We start from the raw sequence: 20473 nt of genomic DNA on the forward strand, positions 1-20473 counted from the left end.
TTTTAATTTATTTCATATTTCAGTCATATACATGTTTATAATTTTTATTTATTTTTAAGGTATTTATTAAAATAAGTCCAGTAATTAATATATTTGCATATTATAAATTTATTAAAGAGGTAGATATTAATCACGAATATTAAAATAACTTCGTACTTAGAGTAAAAATTGAATCATTGATAACTGATTAAGGTAAAAAATACTCTTATCATAGTTTACATGTTTACAATTTTAACAATACTCATATTATTATTATTATTATTTTGAGTTGAAATATTTCAAAAACGTTTATAAAAGTAATTATCAAAACTAAAACGCACTGCAAAAGGATTTATTGGACAAATGACTTTTTATAGATTAACTATGATATATTTGTGAAAATTTTACTTTTAAAAATTGACGTAGAAATTAAATTAATTATAAAATTATAATATTTTAAATTTAAGTTTTATCTTGTCTATTTTTTATTTATTTTATAAAAAATAAAAAATTTTATACATGTGAAAATTAAATATTTAGAACATAATAAGGTGTTTAAAAATAACACAGAATAAATAATAAATTTATAGTTTAAAAGTAATTAATTATAGCACAAAGCAATATGTATGATATTAAAATAAAAAAATAGATTAAATAATGAGTAAATATATAAATACATTAGATTAACAATATTAATTATACTATTATGATATTGTCATTAATCTTAAGTTGATATCAAATTAACTTGCGACACTAATTCAATTAATAATATTATTAATATATACAATTAATTGAGATAATAAAATATATAATAAAATTAAAATATACAAAGATTTTATAATAAAATATTAATTTAAGGGTAACATTAAAATTAAATTGGTGTTTGATTGGATATTAATTTAATCTAAAATTTTAAGTATTACATATGAGTCAATTAGTAATGTCACGTGCCATGCGTGGTTGCCTCATGCAGACATGCACTGCAAAGGCAAATTTGTCAATAAATTGTTTTTTTCCTTTAAATTTGTCAATATTTGAAGTTGATAAAAGTTTTCGCATTTATCATTTTTATGTAAAGCCCTAGGGAAAAGTATAATTATATAATAAAATAAAACATCTGAAAATAAATTGCTACAGAAAGAAAAATTATGTTTATACTCATTATTTAAAAAAATCATGAAAAAAATAATTTAAAATGGTAAACACAAGGCGCCCTTTTACCCAATAACTAAAAAAATGAAAAAAAAAAGCTTTCTAGAAAAAGAAAAAGAAAAAAGCTTTCATAATGTTATTTAATATAAAATATTACTCTCAAGCCATAATTTCAAATAATGAGTTATTAATGTTATTTTTTTTATAGAAAATAGTATACAAAATGGTTTAAGTAATAGTAACCAATATTCTTTGAATAATAATTAAGTATTGTTTTTTAATATAAATTATACATTTAATAAACTTTAAATATTCAAATATATTTATAGAATATATATTTTAATATGTTGATAATTTAATTGTTTTAATTACATAAAAAAATTATAAAAAAAATCTTCTTCTTCTTCTTCTTCTTTTTTTATAAAAAAGAGATTAAAATAAGAATTATCATCCCAAACAAAGATCAAGCGGGTTAACTAAAAAGAAAAGGACCGTTGTTATTTGCGAAGAAAAGAAAACCAAGAAAGAAAGGAAGAGAGAAAAAGCTAACAATCAAAACGAGAAGTCGAGAACGACACAGCAAAAAGCACAGACTTCACAGGAAAACAAAATACACAAATAAATAAAGCGAAACGAGAAACCGAGGAAAAAAGAAGAAGAAAATAATAAGGTAGAATTCTTTCTTTTTATAAAAATAGTAGTAAAAAAAATATTGTTCTTCTTTTTTGGAAAATTCAATCGTGTATTTTTCTTTTGGTTTCATCACTGCCGCCAAATTTTCCACGAAGAAGTCTGGAGGTTAACGGCTTTTGATTTTTTATTTTTCTCTGTTTGGCAGTTTCAATTTGATTTTTATTTCCATACAAGTAGAAATTTAACGTGTTAATTTAGTTTTAATCAATTAAAGAGTAATTCAGTTTTCTTGATGAGATTTTCCATTGCTAGTAGATCCAAACGAACTTTTAATCTTTTTTTTTTCTTTCTTTTGTTAATCGATCTCTATGAGAATTATCTGATTGATTTAATCTTAGGGTTTCTATGGTATAAGTTATTAATTTTTCAATTTCGTGGTTTTATTGGATGGAGCAGTGAATAGAAGTTACAACTCTAACTGATGAACAAGATATTGGAATTTAGGGCTTTTGGACAGTGGAACTTGAGGTGCTAGTATTCCAGGTAATTTTGGTTTTTGTATTACTTTCTTTTGAAAATGTTCATGTTATTCTTTTGATGTAATTTTAATTAGTTGCTCAAAGCCTCAAACATGTAAAAAAAAAACATTAGTAGTCAATTCCAATTCAAGTTTTCCCTCCACTTTCAATTAATAGTTTTCTGTTTGGATTCTTAAGTTTCAGAGTAGTAGTTTTGTTGGAACTTAATTGTATATTTATTTATTTGTTGTGGTTTTAATAATGGCTAGGGTAATGGGAGTAGTGGTTTTTGTAGTTGAGGTCGTGAGAGTGGCAAATGAATGAATCATGATGACTGGGATCAATTTGGATAATTGTCGATGGGCACGTCTGACGACAAACAATCTGACCATGTTGACACTAAGTCGTGGATCCCTAGGAGTGAGCTTCTGAATGTGTCAAGGGATTTTTGGATGCCCGATCAGAGTTGTAGGGTATGCTACGAGTGTGACTCCCAATTTACAATATTTAATCGTAGGCATCATTGTCGACTTTGTGGCCGTGTTTTCTGTGCCAAGTGTACAGCAAACTCAGTTCCTGTCCCATCTGATGAGCCAAGAGCTGTTCGTGAAGATTCAGAAAGGATTAGGGTATGTAATTACTGCTTCAAGCAATGGGAGCAGGGAATAGCAGTTGACAATAATGGGACCAAAACACCTAGTCCTGATCTCAGTCCATCTCCATCAGCAGCAAGCTTGGCCAGTACCAAGTCCAGCTGCACCTATAATAGTGGTAGCAGCTTTGTTGGTTCTACACCATATGCAACCGGACCTTACTATCGCGTGAATTGTAATTCTGGTCTTAGCCATTGTGAATCTTCCCAAATGAATGGTGCTGAGCAAAACAGTGAGACATCTGGGATGAGCACAGATCAAAGTTCAGCCTTAGTAGATTCTTATTCAAACCGTTTTGACTTTTGTAGTAACAGGTACCTTCCCCCTTGCTAATGTACTTTTGAGTAAAGTGTTTTTACCTGAATTTGGAATTTCACATGCCTTTGCATGCACACACGCATGCGCGTGCACATATGTTTCAATGCTTGCTGAGAGTGGGGACCTATAATGGTTTAGCTATGCTTCCTTCATGATACCAATTATGTCTGGATGAGCTTTTACTTCTTTGCTCAATGTTTTGTGTTACTCTGTCAATTCATATTCGAATTAGACAGCTTGCCCCGGCTGGAATACATGAGTTTTTGTGCTTTTATTTTATGATGATTTTGAGTTTGTGATCAATATTTATTACTTTCAGGAGTGATGACGAAGATGATGATTATGGTGCATATCGTTCAGATTCAGAATCAAAGCATTATGCTCATGCTGAAGAGTATTATGGTGCAATCAATATTGACGAATATGGCCGTGTTTATGGATCAGATAAAGTGCATCCTGATGCGGTGAACATTGATGCGAAATCTTTGAGTGGTTCACCATTAGCTAAGAATTTTGATACAAGTGTGGATGAAATCAAGAAATTTGAAGAAGAAAATGAGCAAGAGAATGCTGATGAGGGTGAAGCTCCTGCTTATGATGTGGATGGTACTGATGCTGAGCCTGTGGATTTTGAGAACAATTGGCTACTGTGGCTCCCTCCAGAGCCTGCGGATGGGGAGGATGAGAGGGAAGCTGCTCTATTTGATGATGACGACGAGGATGAGGGTGCTACAGGAGAGTGGGGATATTTACGTTCAAATAGCTTTGGCACCGGGGAACGTAGCAGGGATAAGTCTGTTGAGGAGCACAGGCGAGCCATGAAAAATGTTGTAGAAGGGCATTTTCGAGCTTTGGTCTCTCAGCTTTTGCAGGTTGAAAACCTTCCTGTACGGGATGATGATGGCAGAGAGAATTGGTTGGATATAATCACGTCTTTGTCATGGGAAGCTGCAACACTTCTGAAGCCAGATACAAGCAAGGGAGGAGGAATGGATCCTGGAGGATATGTGAAAGTTAAATGCATAGCTTCCGGGCGTCCAAGTGAAAGGTAATCTCACCGAACCCCATTTTGAAAATTTGTTGATTGTTAATGTGAAGAGAATGCTACATCAGCTGTTTTTATTGAGCACCTTTTAATATCCTAAAGTTATTTATCCAATTGCATCCCTTCACATATCTCATCAGCTATCATTTGTGAAGATCCCTCATATTTGTATAGAGTATTCAGAATGCTTTTCCGGTGATTTTTTTTGTTCATTTGAGGCAATTGTGAGAGAATAATATGGAAAGATAGTTACAATTAATAATAAAATCAAATTTGCTGCAAAAAGAATGCTTCATAGGTTTTCTAGTTCTTCATTCTATTTACCATTTACTTTTGCTGATGAGATTCTGATTTCCTTTGTTAATATTTTCTCTAGTGCTGTGGTTAAAGGAGTTGTTTGTAAGAAAAATGTAGCTCATCGACGAATGACTTCGAAAATAGAAAAACCTCGTTTTCTAATTCTTGGAGGAGCTTTGGAATATCAGCGTATTTCTAACCACTTGTCCAGTTTTGATACATTGTTGCAGCAGGTTTGTATTTCTACTGTTCCCTTCTATTTTGGTTTGTTAATTAACCTAGGTTCATAATAAGGGTTAAAGCAAGGAACATTCCTTTGATTCCTACCTTCTAGAACATGAAGCAGTTAAGGCTAATATTTGTTAGCTTACCCTCCTTTCCAGGAAATGGACCATTTGAAGATGGCAGTTGCTAAAATTGGTGCACATCATCCTAATGTTCTTTTGGTGGAGAAATCCGTGTCCCGTTATGCTCAAGATTACCTTCTTGCCAAAGATATTTCACTTGTTCTCAACATTAAGAGGCCACTCTTAGAGCGTATAGCCCGCTGCACTGGTGCCCAAATTGTTCCATCCATTGATCATCTAACATCGCCAAAGTTGGGTTATTGTGATGTGTTCCACGTGGAGAAATTTTTGAGGAGCATGGAAGTGCCGGGCAAGGTGGAAAAGATTGACAAAGACTCTAATGTTTTTTGAGGGTTGCCCGAAGCCTCTGGGTTATACAGTAAGTCCTTTCAGTATACATGGTACACATATCGATTTCCTAGTGCTGACATAATCTGTTTATAATTTGGAAAATTTTCTGGTATGCATTGCTGATCTTAGTGTCATTTTAGTTATTAAAACTTTTGCATGAAAAGTATGGTAATTTTTTGTATGTTTTGTTTAGGTTATCTTTTATCTTGTTTATGTTTACCGTGATGCATTTGTTTCACAAAGATGAGAGTGATATAAACAGTCTTAAAGGCTCCACGCTCTCAGCAATATAAACACCTAAAGAGAAACTCAGAAAAAGTCTAAAACAAGCTCCTACTAAACCTGAAAATGGGTTAAACAGGTCAGGCTTTTAAGAAATTAATGAGCAATCATGGAAGTCTACTCAACATTCATTTATCATCTTTGACCTGAGTCCAGTATTTTAACCCTGTCTTTAAAGCACATGGAACAACCAGCAATTCTTTTCCTTAACATTTCAGAGCAATCAGTTTGCACTTTGTTTAACACTGTTGTTCCTTTCCAGCCATATTGTGTGCACAGTTGTAGTCAAAGTAGTTCATACAGTGGGGCTTTAATGATCATATTAGTGTAAGATCCACCTACCCTATTAATTATCATCTACCTGGAGTAACGACAATATGGGGAAGGGCTAATTTACTGAGTTTCATCTGGCCATAACTTGATGGAACAATTTGTTTTTACTATAACCATTCTCAGATTCTGCTGATACAGCAATTTCCTTTATTATCATGTGACAAATAACTTTGTTAATATGAAAAAGGAAAACATCAGCCATCTAGCATCTCTTTTGGTTGTCCTATAACTTGCATGTGGAAGAAACCATCTGCCACCTTAACATTCTCCAAATCATCTTCTGCACTCACATCTATTAGAGCACCTTGTGGCTGCAAAAACCCACTTAGGTTCTCTTTGTTCTTGCACAAGTTTGGAATAAATTTGTACTATAGTGTAGCAGTAACTATTGTGGCTGTCCACAGTCAAGTTGTTTGCCAACTTTTAGAATGGCATGGTGCATGGAATGTGGCTGCATAAAAGCTTTTGTGGGTCAAGTCATGCCACTTACAAATTGCATTGTAATCATTCTAAAATAACTTTCCAAGTAAAAATGTTTGGTGCTGAGATGGTCTAACTGTTAACTTTGTTTCAGATTTTACTCAAGGGTGCCAATGGAGATGAACTGAAAAAGGTGAAACATGTTGTCCAATATGGAGTTTTTGCAGCTTATCACTTGGCTCTTGAGACATCATTTCTAGCTGATGAAGGTGCCACGCTTCCAGAGCTCCCTTTAAAGTCTCCTATAACTGTTGCCTTACCCGATAAACCATCAAGTATTGACAGGTCTATTTCCATTGTACCTGGCTTTACCATCCCATCCTCCAGGAAGCCGATGGCTTCTCAATCTATTAATGAATTGCAGAAATCCAACAAAGGTGTTGTCTCAGATGGTCCATCATTTGCCAACAATTTACAAGGGGGCAAATCTACAGAGGCCAATTTATCTTGCTTGTCCAAAGGTCCTCAGACCGTGTCAAACTCCAAGGAATCTGTTTTTGACTCTGTTGAAGATGTTTCTTCCTTGAATTCACAATCTGCTTCAAGGATGGAAACCTCTTCTTGTGACTATGTTCCCTCATCAAATCTTGCATTTTGCAAGGTTGGAGTTGACCCTAAAGAATCTGTAAAAAGAAAAACAACTAGCAGTGGAGAAGATTTAACAGGTAACCAGTTTATTTCTCTTTCTCAAAAATTATCAGAAGCACCACAGCAACGTGGTGGCAGTCATCATGCTGATTGCGCTTTGTTGGCTGCATTTCATCTAGATGACCCAGGGATGGCATCCTCAAAACAAGAGCCTATTAACAATAATGAAGAGGCAGGGTCCTCGAAGGATGAGTTTAGTCCATCACCTTCAGACCACCAGAGCATTTTGGTGTCGTTATCAACACGTTGTGTGTTGAAGGGCACTGTGTGTGAACGGTCTCATCTCTTCCGGATCAAATACTATGGGAGCTTTGATAAGCCTTTGGGGCGATTTTTACAAGATCATCTATTTGATCAGGTATCTTTATTGTTATTATTTCATGTAGAAAACTCGTCTTCCTCTTTGCTTCTCATTACTAAAGATTCTTCTTATCAGAGCTCCCGTTGTCGTTCATGTGAGATGCCATCTGAGGCACATGTTCATTGTTATACTCATCGGCAAGGTAGCCTGACGATATCTGTTAAGAAACTACCAGATCCTCCCTTACCAGGAGAACGGGAAGGCAAGATTTGGATGTGGCATAGGTGCTTGCGATGCCCTCGGACCAATGGATTCCCTCCAGCCACAAGAAGAGTTGTAATGTCTGATGCTGCTTGGGGCTTATCCTTCGGGAAATTTTTGGAGCTTAGCTTTTCTAACCATGCAGCTGCTAGCAGAGTTGCAAGCTGTGGTCATTCCCTTCACAGAGATTGTCTTCGATTTTATGGGTAACGCTTTACATAAGAAATATGAAGTACTATGTTTATTAAAAATAAATATTACAGTCATCCCTTCATAGATTGTATCTGGTGTGTGGTATTGACTAATGAGTTGCCTGGGTCTTCAATGCAAATACTTACACCAGTACATTGGTACAGTTTGTATTACATATATTTAATTGAGCAGTAATAAGGGATACACCTGTATAGACATATGTATGAGGTTTCCATGGTTAGGGACCACCTGAAGTTTACCAAATGGCTGTTGCTTCAAGATAAAGTGCCTAATTGCCTTGAATTCCTAGGACTTCCCAAGTCAGTTATTCCCTTCTGGATAAGGAGGGTTATTGGCCTCGAAAGGGACGGAAAGGGCAGGGTTAATTAGTTGTATGAGATATAGATTGTAAAAGAATTCAAAAGGTGTAAGAAATAATCAAATGAAAAATATCAGTTGCATGTGGCCTCTGATTGTACTGTTTTACCACATGCAGATTCGGGAGAATGGTTGCTTGTTTTCGATATGCTTCCATTGATGTCCATTCTGTTTATCTTCCACCTTCAAAACTGGAATTTAATCATGATAATCAGGAGTGGATACAAAGTGAAGCAAATGAGGTTTGACTATCCAAAATTCTTGTTCCAGTTCAAAAAGCTAATCTTCAGTCAACTAACACCTTGAAGGTCATTGGCACTGTTTTGCAGGTGAGTAACAGGGCAGAATTCCTTTTTAGTGAAGTGTACAATGCTCTTCAAAAGTTTTCAGAGAAATTATTAGGTTCAGAGTCCAATAATTGTGGCATAAAGGCACCTGAAAGAAGAAGCTGCATCGAAGAACTGGAAGCAATTTTCCAAAAGATAGAAAAGAATTTCAGGTTGTTGGTTTGAAACTCGTCATGTGCACCCTCTTCTTGTCCCTTATGAGCAACAACTGCTATCTGGTTGCCATAATTAATGCATGAACCTAGTTGTTCAGAAGTTTTACCCATTCTTAAATTTTTTGTTTTTTTATGCATAAAACCACCCTCACATCCTGTCTTGTTTCTTATCTGTTTATTTTTTTTCTTAGGATTCTTTACAGGAAGTGCTTTGTAAGGAAGTGAAAGTTGGCCAACCTGTTATTGACATTCTTGAGGTCAATAAGTTGCGCAGGAAAATGCTCTTTCTTTCTTATATTTGGGACCAACGTCTGATACATGCATATAGTTCACTTAACAATAATATCCAGGAAGTTATAAGCAGTCCCACCCCAAAGCTTGGACTGAAGCCTACGAGTTCTGTGGAGAAGCTTGTTGAGATGAATGTTAGTCCCAAGCCAACTAAAGTCATTAGTGGCTGCAGCTCTGCCCTAGTTGAGAACAAGCCTGATATAAACATGAATCAAGTAGGCAATACTGATGAAATTAGCAAGCCAGGTGGCAGTCAGAAAGAAAAACACATGGACCAGAACTTCGATAACAGGAAGGAGGCCGAATCATCTCTTTCTTCTAGTGCAAATAGCAGCCAGAAATCTGATTCTGTGGAGTCTGAAAGAGTTAAAAGAGGAGTCCTGTCAGAAGGGGAATTTCCAAGTATGGAAAATTTATCTGACACCCTTGAGGCAGCATGGACTGGTGAAACTCATCCAGGTAGCGTACTTCCTAAGGAGAATGGTTTCAGTGTTCCTGATTCAGCTGTGGCGGATATGTCAGCTGCAGTAAGTTCAGATCCAGGAAATCGTGCTAGTGGTCGTGGTGAAATGGAAGTGGCACGTTCTCCTCAGTCTGATCTGCCTACTAAAGGACTTGAAAGTATGGAGAAGCCTATGAGCTGGGAAAGCATGCCATTTCCAAATTTTCATGACTCATTTAATAAGAATTCTTCATTCAATGTTCAAAAACTCAATATCAGTGAGTATAATCCAGTCTATATCTCATCATTTAGGGAGTTGGAAAAGCAAAGTGGTCCCAGGTTGCTACTTCCTGTTGGTGTTAATGAGACAGTCGTGCCTGTTTATGATGATGAGCCTGCTAGTATTATAGCCTATGCACTTGTCTCATCAGATTACCATTCACAGATCTCTGAGCTGGAGAGACGAAAAGATGCTGTTGATTCTGCAGTTTCGTCATCACTTTTTGATTCAATAAACCTGCTCTCACTTAATTCTTTTAGTGACATATCTGATACTTACAGAAGCTTTGGTTCTGGTGATGATAGTATACTGTCTTTGTCTGGGTCACAAATCTCCCTGGTTTCTGACCCCCTCTTGTACACAAAGGATTTGCATGCCAGAGTTTCTTTTACCGATGATGGTCCCCTTGGGAAGGTGAAGTACTCAGTAACTTGTTACTACGCAAAGCGGTTTGAGAGCTTGAGGAGGACTTGCTGCCCTTCTGAGCTGGATTTTATACGGTCTCTCAGTCGTTGTAAGAAGTGGGACGCCCAAGGCGGCAAGAGCAAAGTCTTCTTTGCAAAAACTTTAGATGACCGATTTATCATCAAACAGGTTACAAAGACAGAACTAGAATCATTCGTCAAGTTTGGACCAGCTTATTTCAAGTATTTGTCTGATTCAATCAATACAAGAAGCCCAACTTGCCTGGCAAAGATTTTGGGCATATACCAGGTATTCATTATACTAGTTAAATTTCATGAGTGAACTTTTGACAATTATTCCTAGCAAAAAACTTGATTTAATACCACAAAGCATTGGTTATTTATTGCTTTTCCTGTCTTGTCAATTATGCTTTCTAATTCATTTTCAAAACACTCTAGTTCAATCATCTGGCAGTTCTCCCTTTTTCTCTTTCTGCTAAAAGCACATTTCACAATGTGATATCTTAGGGATATGTGATCCTTACTAATCTACTCCACCTTTGGCATAGATGTGTCCAAATATGCTGTGATAGCACTTGATGTTCTAATGTTAAAAAGCCTGAGATATGAGCTGCCCAAGTGCATACCACTGAGAAGATTTTTCAAGTTTTATCTGCTTTGTTATGTTGTAGTTTCCCAACCAAAAGTAGTTGTTTTCTTATTTTGTTATAATTATACCTCGAGTTTCGGTTTAATTTTCCTTCTGGTGTCATTATCTTGAAGGTTTCATCAAAGCACCTTAAAGGAGGGAAGGAATCAAAAATGGATGTTTTGGTGATGGAAAATCTTCTCTTCAGGCGTAAGGTTACAAGGCTTTATGACCTTAAAGGATCTTCACGATCAAGGTATAATCCTGATACAAGTGGCAGTAACAAAGTTCTTCTGGATCAAAATTTGATTGAAGCAATGCCGACTTCTCCAATTTTTGTTGGAAGCAAAGCGAAGCGGTTGTTGGAGAGGGCTGTCTGGAATGACACTTCCTTTCTTGCTGTAAGTTGGAATTTAACTTGTCATTTAAATGTCTTGGAGCTGCACATACAATTTTCAATATTTTCTTTATATTTTGCGGTGGTGCCACGGCATATATTTTGGTAATTATCACTATGACATAAAAGAAACAATGGTGTGTAATGTAGTTGGGTGTGGGCTGTCTGTCATAGTGTAGGATTGGTTTCTTCTCATTAGCATTCTTCATACTATACTATTAAATAGGGATGGTCTTCATATTATAAGCTAATTGAATTGATCCAACGGTCCAATTTGCCACTTAATGTTCTAATAATTATGTATACATTTTGCAACAGTTAGTTGATGTAATGGACTATTCATTACTAGTTGGGGTGGACGAGGAAAAACATGAGCTTGTTCTTGGAATAATTGATTTCATGAGGCAATACACATGGGACAAGCACCTTGAAACTTGGGTGAAGACGTCAGGCATTCTTGGCGGGCAAAACGCACCTCCAACAGTGATCTCGCCCCAACAGTACAAGAAAAGATTCAGAAAAGCTATGACTGCTTATTTTCTCATGGTGCCAGACCAGTGGTCTCCTCCGACAATTGCTCCTAGTGGGTCACAGACAGACCTTTGTGAAGAAAATACTCAAGGTGGTAACTCTGTTGAATGATAATGTGAATCCTTTTACTTGTATATGCCAAAATGTAAGTTCAATACTCCTCTCTCTCTTTATATCTCTTACCTTCTTTTTAACTTCATTTTTGCCCATCTTCTTCTTTTTTCTCTTATCCAATTGTAATTGTTAAATGGCTGCCACATTTTATGTATCATCATCATCAATGTATGCATCTGTTATTTATTGATGTCCATTGTAAGCTGCAAAAAAGCTATTTTTACTACCTTGAACTATTGTATTTTCATACTTGTATAGTTTTTGTGTATGATTACTGTTTTTTTTTAATGATTTTAAAGCTTTTGTATGGAGCTGCGGTGGGAATGGTTCCCTTCGCCGGGTGCCCTTTTGGCAACGAGACGGGGAACCTAATTTACTTGCGTCATTTGAATAGTTTACCACATCAATTAAACCGTGTTATAATTTTCTTTTCCCTTTCCTTTTCACCAATTAACAACCAAAATAAAAGCTAACGGTCTCACAACCACAACTTTTAGCATGAATTCTGATATGCTTTTACAACAATTGAAGAGAATAGTAGTGACGGCTAGAAGTACCCATGCATCTGTTGAATTTTAATCAAATAATGTTTTTTTTTAATTAAAAAACTCATTTCATTACAATTTTTCGAAGTGTAAATATAATTTTTCAAAGTAATTATTTTTTTTAAAGAGAAATTCATTAATTCATTCCATGAATGGGAGTGTTAATTATTTTCACCAAATTATATAATTCCATTCATGGAATGGATTAATGAATTTCTCTAGATGATAAACATTTCAATTTTAGTCATAACTCAAATATGATATATTTGGAGCGATTGTAAACATTTAATAGAATAATAAAATTAGCTCTAGATGGTCCAAAATAGTGGGTAAAAATTGACAAAAAAATTGAGTATCTATCAAATTAGAGATTATAACAAAATCATTCTTAAACTTACTTTCCAAGAGAAATTGGTAAAATTTTAGTGAGGATTGGTGATATCATTTGTCTATCACAACTTGTGGAGACAACAAAAATACTCATAAAATAAATTTGTAATCTGAAATGAGTGAAGACATAAGGAGTGAATGGGAAAAAAAGAAAAAAGAAAAAGAGAATTGGTGGGACAGAGAAAAAGGTAAACTCTTTTACTATGCAAAACAAAAGGAAATAAGCAAATGACTTAGAGAAAAAATTGAAAATTAGAAGATATTTTATAATTAATTTTAAATAAACATGATTTTAATTATTTAAATAAGATAGAACTAATAAGCTATTCATATCTAGTGAGCGATAAATCAACATAAATTGATATTTAGTTTCGGTTGAAACTCTAAATTTATTTTATTTTATGTTTAGATAATTAATAATAAAGAAATGAAAAAAAAATTGTTTGGTTAAAATGCGGATAATCTGCTTAAATAAATTTCCAATTATAACTTTATTTAAATAGCATTTAATACTTAAATTTAAATTAAAAAATGAATTTCCTTAGCAAAACAATAATTAAAATTAGCCAGAAAAATTAGTAATTAATTTGATATAAATTAAAAAATTACAATTAAAAAATGTAAAATAATTTATTTTGATAGTTTATTAATAGGATAAATCTCAAAATTATATATAAACTTTAATTTAATGTGCCTTTCAATACATGATTTTTTATTTGAAAAAATAAAAAAGCAATCCAATTTATTAGTAAGAAAAAGTGCAAAATAAAAAGTTAAATTGAAATAAACAAATGGACTTTAAAAAAAATATTATTAAAGATATTTCCGTTACTTAACTTTCTCTTCTTTTATCTCAATCGAAAACCAACTATAAACTCAGGTGGCAGTAAATACTAACAGTTCAATAGCTGCAAAATAGCGAATGAAGATTGATTTAGCATTCGCGATCTTAACCATAATTCATTTATAGCTAGAAAAGAAAATCTTTACTCTGTTTGGGCTTTGTTCGCAAGTCCAGTACTTGCAACCAAGTAAATGGCCCATTTATATGTCCAGTGGAACTCCATAAATTCTCCAAATTTGGCGCTCCCTTCACTCCTTTCAAAATCTTTTCCTTCCTCTCCACATTTGAGCCATCACTTTTACCAGGAGGCTTGTATCTTTAAGCAGTTATTTGGGGTGGTATAGTGAGCCACAAATGGAGCAGCAGAGGAACCAGAGGACGGTTCAACAACAACAAGAGGTGCTTGAGGAGATGCACCATGGCCCGTTCCCTGTGTAACAACTCCAGGTGAAAAAAGAAAAAAAATACACTTCAATATTTTGTTTATTTGTTCTATTCTATTTAAAAATAAGATGCTTTCTATGTGGGGTTTTTTTCCAAGTTGCCGAAAAGCTGTTTCTTTACTTGATTTTTCCATATTTTCAGAAGGGATAATTGATAATTCTTTTTTTCAAGATTCTGAAAATCGGAATGGGGTTTTGTCCCTTTCATTGCGTTTAATACTTTTCAGCGTGGGTTATTTTTCAATATGGTTTTTTACCCTTCTTTTTACCTAATGCTAGAACAAATGGGTTGTATTACTTCGACCGCCTATTAGGTGCGGTGATTTTCTGTAAAGTGTTTCTTGACAATTTTATATGTAATTGTATCTAAAGAAGGGCGCTATGATTCTATTAATGCTTAGCAGTTGTAAATACAATTCTTATTTATTGTCTTCACTTGAAGGAGTTGGGCATTGCATCCCTTGACGTAAAGAAGCTCAAGGATGCAGGTCTTTGTACGGTTGAATCTATTGCTTACGCCCCAAGGAAAGATCTTCTTCAGATCAAAGGAATCAGTGAAGCTAAAGTTGACAAGATCATGGAAGCTGGTATACTGTTTCCACTTTCCACACTTTTTTTTTTCATTTATCTATTATTTGTAAAAGGTTCTGATATTACTATGTTTGTCGTTGGTTCTTGGGAGCCTCCAAACTGGTCCCATTGGGTTTCACCAGTGCTAGCCAGCTCCATGCTCAGAGGCTGGAGATAATTCAGATAACATCTGGGTCAAGTGAACTTGATAAAATTTTGGAAGGTATATGTGCTTTGATGCCTCCGAAGTTTTGTTTGACTTTTGAAACAAAACTCTCCATGACATTGACTACTTGTTCGACAAGTCAAGACCTAAGAACTGTAATTAATATTTCTGCTAGTTAAGTGATTTTCTGTATCATTACATGCTCATTTGATTTTTCCACAACAGGTGGAATTGAGACAGGATCCATTACTGAAATTTATGGTGAGTTCCGTTCTGGAAAGACTCAGCTTTGTCACACTTTATGTGTCACATGCCAAGTAAGAGCTGTTCCTTTATCATTTTCCTGACAACTACAGGTGTATTCTGCATTTGAAGTTCTCTGCTACTCATGTATATTGCACTTGCACATACTGTGGTTTTACTTCCTAACATCAGCTCATTGCAAAGCAGAGCCCTTAATGGTTTATGTCATTGCAAAATTGTTGTAATGTTATGCAGTAAGTCACTTTGGCAAGGCATTCTTCTAATTTTCTTTGATGTTTTAGCTTCCATTAGATCAAGGAGGTGGTGAGGGAAAAGCAATGTACATAGATGCTGAAGGGACATTCAGACCACAAAGACTCTTGCAGATAGCGGAGAGGTGATACATGGCTACCTTGAAATGGCCATGCTGGTCCACTGGATGCAGAACCGATACTAAAACTGTTGAATGCTGCAGGTTTGGACTGAATGGTGCAGATGTCTTGGAAAACGTGGCCTATGCTAGAGCGTATAACACTGATCATCAGTCAAGGCTTTTGCTTGAAGCAGCTTCGATGATGGTAGAAACAAGGTATTGTCAATGCATCTACTTTGCTTGAAGCAGCTTCGATGATAGTAGATAGCGCTACTGCCCTCTACAGAACAGATTTTACTGGAAGGGGTGAACTCTCTGCCCGACAAATGCACCTTGCAAAATTCCTTAGGAGTCTTCAGAAGTTGGCAGACGAGGTAGGGTGTTTGCATCTTTATTTTTGCAAGTATAATTAATGAATTGCTTTCCTGCTTGATTACTATATCAGTTTATAATGTATTTGAAACTTTTTGTTATGAGCTGCTATAGGTATGGAATTGAGCCCTTTATATCACTTGTAATTTGTAATACTCTTAACCCTTATTTGCTGTCAGAACAGGGTTTCGGAGCATTATTATCATTTGCAGATCACTTAAAAAAAATTTTAAATACTTACCGATTCAATACATCATATAAATAAATATATTACCATTCAATCAACAGTTTGGCACTTGTATAAGCATCAGACAGCAATATTGTTAGTATACTTGCACATATCTCATATAAATTCAACATTGATATATCTATTTTCTCGACATATCACACTTGAGTTTAATAATAGTCTCAACTTACATAATTTTCTTGTATCAGCTTATCAAAGATAATCATATATGTACATGTCATGAAACATATTATGTTCTTACCATTTTTTCATAAGCATAAATCATTCATTTCATTATATCAATATTTAATGCTTCATCATTTCTATATATTTTATGTATATTTATTCCGGTAATAGCTTATATCTTAACATAAATTATATTCCATGTAGTTATATTTATTTCGTTTATCTATCTTCATAATTATTTCATACAACTATTTTGCACATATATTTCCATATGACCAGTTCTTGTAAACATTTCACATAACTATTTTATATAATCATTTGTCATCTAATACATATTACTTGAATATCAATTGTTCAACAGATGTCATAGCGTCTCTTATTCACGGTCTTATTTATTTTTGACATGATGCCATAGTGTCTTTCAACTATGGTTTTATTTATTTTCTGTCATGTTGCCATGGTATCTTTCAACCATGGTCTTGTTTATTTCATATCACGTTGTCATGTTATCTTTCAACCATGGTCTTACACATTTCATATTAGGTTGTTATGGTATCTTTCAACTATGGTTTTACACATTTTATATCAGGTTGCTATGATATCTTTCAACCATGGTCTTACACATTTCATATCAGATTGCCATGGTATCTTTCAATCATGGTCTTACACATTTTATATCAAAGAGCACACTCTCGCGAACCTCATCCTTACAGTGGGATTACTAGTCCAGGTTAAATCCCCTACAACGACAATTACTCTAATGAGCTTGGATCTAAATTACCAGTCAAAGTTAAATTCAAACCCTAATTCGGATTACCTGTGTAGGCTAAATCCATTTTACGTGTATTCTTCGGGAGGGCTATATCAGAATAGGATCACTCGTCTGGGCTAGATCTTTTTTACCGTCAATTCCTTTTCAGAAATCCATCGAATTTTCTTTTTATTCAACTTGGATTTTTTCCCCTTTTTATCAAATATATCAATGTTTCATCAATTTTCATACAATGAACATTTAAATTATTTTCACATCGATAACATACATTTCAAGCATTTAAGAATATAATTCAAGTTACACGAACTTTTCTAATTGCTTGTTTGTGTTTATAATTTCATTAATCCAATATCTTTTTTTTCCACGATCAAGTCTTATATTTGAGTTGTTCGGATCTTTATAAATAAATTTGATCATCATTTTCATTCATTTCATATTCTAATGCATTTAATTAATGCTCTAGATAAAATTACTATTTTGCCCTTAAACTTTTAATTAATGACGATTTCATCTTTAGGGTTAGAAAAATAAAATTCTTACAATTTAATCATTATTTCCAACTATTATTCTCATATATATTAATAACAGTCCATGAATTTTATAAAATATCAGAATTTTTCATAATTTTAACACTTTTCAATTTAATCCCTAAAACATGTTTTTCCTCGATCTTGAACTAAATTAATAATTTCATTCAATTTTGTAATTTAAATAATAAAATAATTCATTTCATGCAATTTGGTCATTTCTGACATTTTTTACAAAATTACCCATAAAGTTTTACTTTTATTCAATTTAGTCCCTGAGCTTAAAATATACAAATTAGCCATGCTAGATGAATATTCATACATATTTTTCCTTCTCCTCTCTATTCTACATCCTTAATATAAATAACACATTTGTAAGTAACATTATCTATAATTTTTATTATTTACTTTTATGAATATTCAAGCTGTCTATCTGCGTTATAGTCACTAAATTATTTATATTTGGAGTTATAGAACTCAAAATTAAGATTCGCTAATTTTCCTAGAAACTAGACTTATATATCTTCTTACCATAAAATTTTCAGAATTTTTGGTTTAGCAAATAAGTACAGTTTATTCTTTAAAGTTACCATTGTTTTGTTGTTTGACAGTTCTGGCCCTTTTTCACTAAAAATTAATTATCTCCTCGTACAGAATTCGAATGATGTTCCCGTTTGTTTCTATTGAAAATAGACTCATTCAGGATTCTAACATATAAATTTAAACCCCTAATTATTTTTATCTAATTTTTTTTATGATTTTACAAAATCAGAACAGGGGAACCCGAAATAATTTTGACCTTGTCTCACAAAATTTATCATATTTCATGATTTACAATTCCATTGCTTATATCATTTCTTCTATAAGAAATTAAACTTAATAAGCTTTAATTTTATATTTTATTCATCTTATAATTAGATTTATACAATTTTTGATGATTTTTCAAAGCTAGACTACTGCTGCTGTTCAAAACTGTTTTAGTACAAGATATTAATTACCATGTTATAATACCCTTATTTTCTTTTTTCACACCATTTCTCATCACTTTCTCTTGTTTTCACTTCACTAACATATTAAGAACATAGGACCTTATGTAAGAAAAATCTACTATAACATTATTTCCATGCTTTGTCAATAATAACAAACTTAAAAACATATTGAAATCTTGATATACTTACCTTGTTCTATTGATACTAATCTTTAACTTGATTTTCTCTCTCCTCCTGCTTCTATTTCTTGAATTCAACTTGATATTCTAACTTCCCATGGTGTCCTTAACATTTTTCTCTCTTAGTAGTTATGGAAATTCTTTTTATTTCTAGGTGAAAATGGTAAATTTTTTGTGGAAAGACCAAATTGTAAAAAAAGAAAATTTCTTTCTTTTCCTTCTCTTTTAACGTTGGTTGCATGCATGGAAAGATGATGAAAATTCATCTTTCCTTCCTTTTATACTAAATAATTAACAATAAAATAATAATGAAATAATAATAAAATAATAAAATAACTCATTAAAATAATATATATCTAATTAAATAATTATAAAATATCATCAACATCATCATTACTTTCTAGATTTTTCTCTCTTCCAATTGACTATTTTGTCCTTTATTATCTTTTAAAATTTAATCCTTGAGTCATTATTTAATTTGACTAAATTACAATTTAGTCCCTCATAGTTCTTCACCTATTAAATTTGGTCTTAATTCATTTATTTTCCTTAGTTTCTAGATCATTCCACTCTTAAAATATTTACAATATTAGTCCTTCAACTTTTTCATATTTACACTTTAACCCTTTAAATTTTGAGTATTTACTCTTTTGCAACAAAACTTTTCTCATTTTTACAATTTAGTCCTTTCTTGAATTAATATATCATAATATACTTCTCAATATTGACATAACTCAAAATTTCTCTTTTTGTCACTTTATTTCCTTATTTTACTATATCAAGGATAATATATTACTGTAAAAATTTTTAGGATATTACATAATTATCATGTTTTTTCGTTGTCTATGATTGTAGTTTTGTGTGGCTGTTGTAATTACAACCCAGGTAGTTGCTCAAGTGGATGGTTCAGCAATCTTTGCCGGTCCTCAAATCAAGCCTATTGGTGGGAACATCATGGCTCATGCTTCCACAACAAGGTTTGATATCAAAAGACCTAATATCCCACTTTCCTGTTTGATATCAAAAGACCTAATATCCCACTTTCCTGACTCTTTTCTTTAAAATCCGCTAACTATAAGCTCTTACTGACAATAGATTGGCTCTCCGTAAAGGAAGAGCAAAGGAGCGTATTTGTAAAGTAATAAGTTCTCCTTGCTTGGCTGAGGCTGAAGCCCGATTTCAGATTTCTCCAGAGGGTGTTTCTGATGTCCAGGACTAACCCATTTTAGCTCACTGTTTGTTTCTGGAACAAAAGTCAAAGCAAAGCAAACTCCTACTGATCAATATGTTTTTGTAGCATACCACAGCTCTGTAATTCTTGTCTGCTATGAAGCTTGCTGGATTTTGGAAGAAGCTATTTATATAAAACTTGCTGTACATTTCGTTGTATATAACATTGGCATCAGGTACTAAGTTTAGTGTGATGGAGAGTCTAAGTCTAGTCAAAACCTGAATGGCTCAGTTTCGATCTCTACATTTTTCTATAATCATAATTTGGTGATTCTTAGTTTAAGGGTTAAATCACATTTTGGGGTTTGAAATTGATCATTTTTTCCACATTGATGCTTGAAATATTTTTATTCAAGTTAGACCTTGAACTTGGGAATTGTTCTTACATTAGGGTTTAAGCTTCTTCTTTTTTTTGTTCAAGTTAAGCTTTGAATTTCGCAAATGTTCCCACATTCGGATTTGAATTTTTTTTCAAGTTAGTTTTTGAAAATCCTAAAGCTCAAGCTTCAATATGAGAATAATTGTCAAGCTTAAGTCTCAATATGAGAACAATTGCCAATTTTTGAGCTTAACTTGGATAAAAAAATATTCAAGTCTCAATGCGGGAAAAGTTATCAAGTCTTAGTCTCAATGTGAGAAT

General features: G+C 33.4%; 1 protein-coding gene and 1 pseudogene across 1 annotated transcript; both read left to right on the forward strand.

Annotated features, from left to right (window-relative positions):
• The first annotated feature begins 1587 nt into the window (after positions 1 to 1587).
• Positions 1588 to 11972, forward strand: LOC107958818 (1-phosphatidylinositol-3-phosphate 5-kinase FAB1A-like). Its single transcript, XM_041112889.1, is given in 15 exon segments — positions 1588 to 1801; positions 2221 to 2307; positions 2552 to 3249; positions 3573 to 4301; positions 4675 to 4828; positions 4979 to 5234; positions 5237 to 5263; positions 5266 to 5321; positions 6483 to 7394; positions 7473 to 7804; positions 8287 to 8410; positions 8498 to 8674; positions 8862 to 10397; positions 10871 to 11137; positions 11452 to 11972. Coding segments are annotated over 13 exon segments (5502 nt in total). The 5' UTR covers positions 1588 to 1801; positions 2221 to 2307; positions 2552 to 2641; the 3' UTR covers positions 11776 to 11972.
• A 1826-nt stretch (positions 11973 to 13798) lies between these two features.
• LOC107958817 (DNA repair protein RAD51 homolog) lies at positions 13799 to 20101 on the forward strand (annotated as a pseudogene).
• The last annotated feature ends 372 nt before the right edge of the window (positions 20102 to 20473 follow it).

This window comes from Gossypium hirsutum, chromosome A05 (genome assembly GCF_007990345.1).
Source record: "Gossypium hirsutum isolate 1008001.06 chromosome A05, Gossypium_hirsutum_v2.1, whole genome shotgun sequence".
NCBI classification, from domain to species: Eukaryota; Viridiplantae; Streptophyta; class Magnoliopsida; order Malvales; family Malvaceae; genus Gossypium; species Gossypium hirsutum.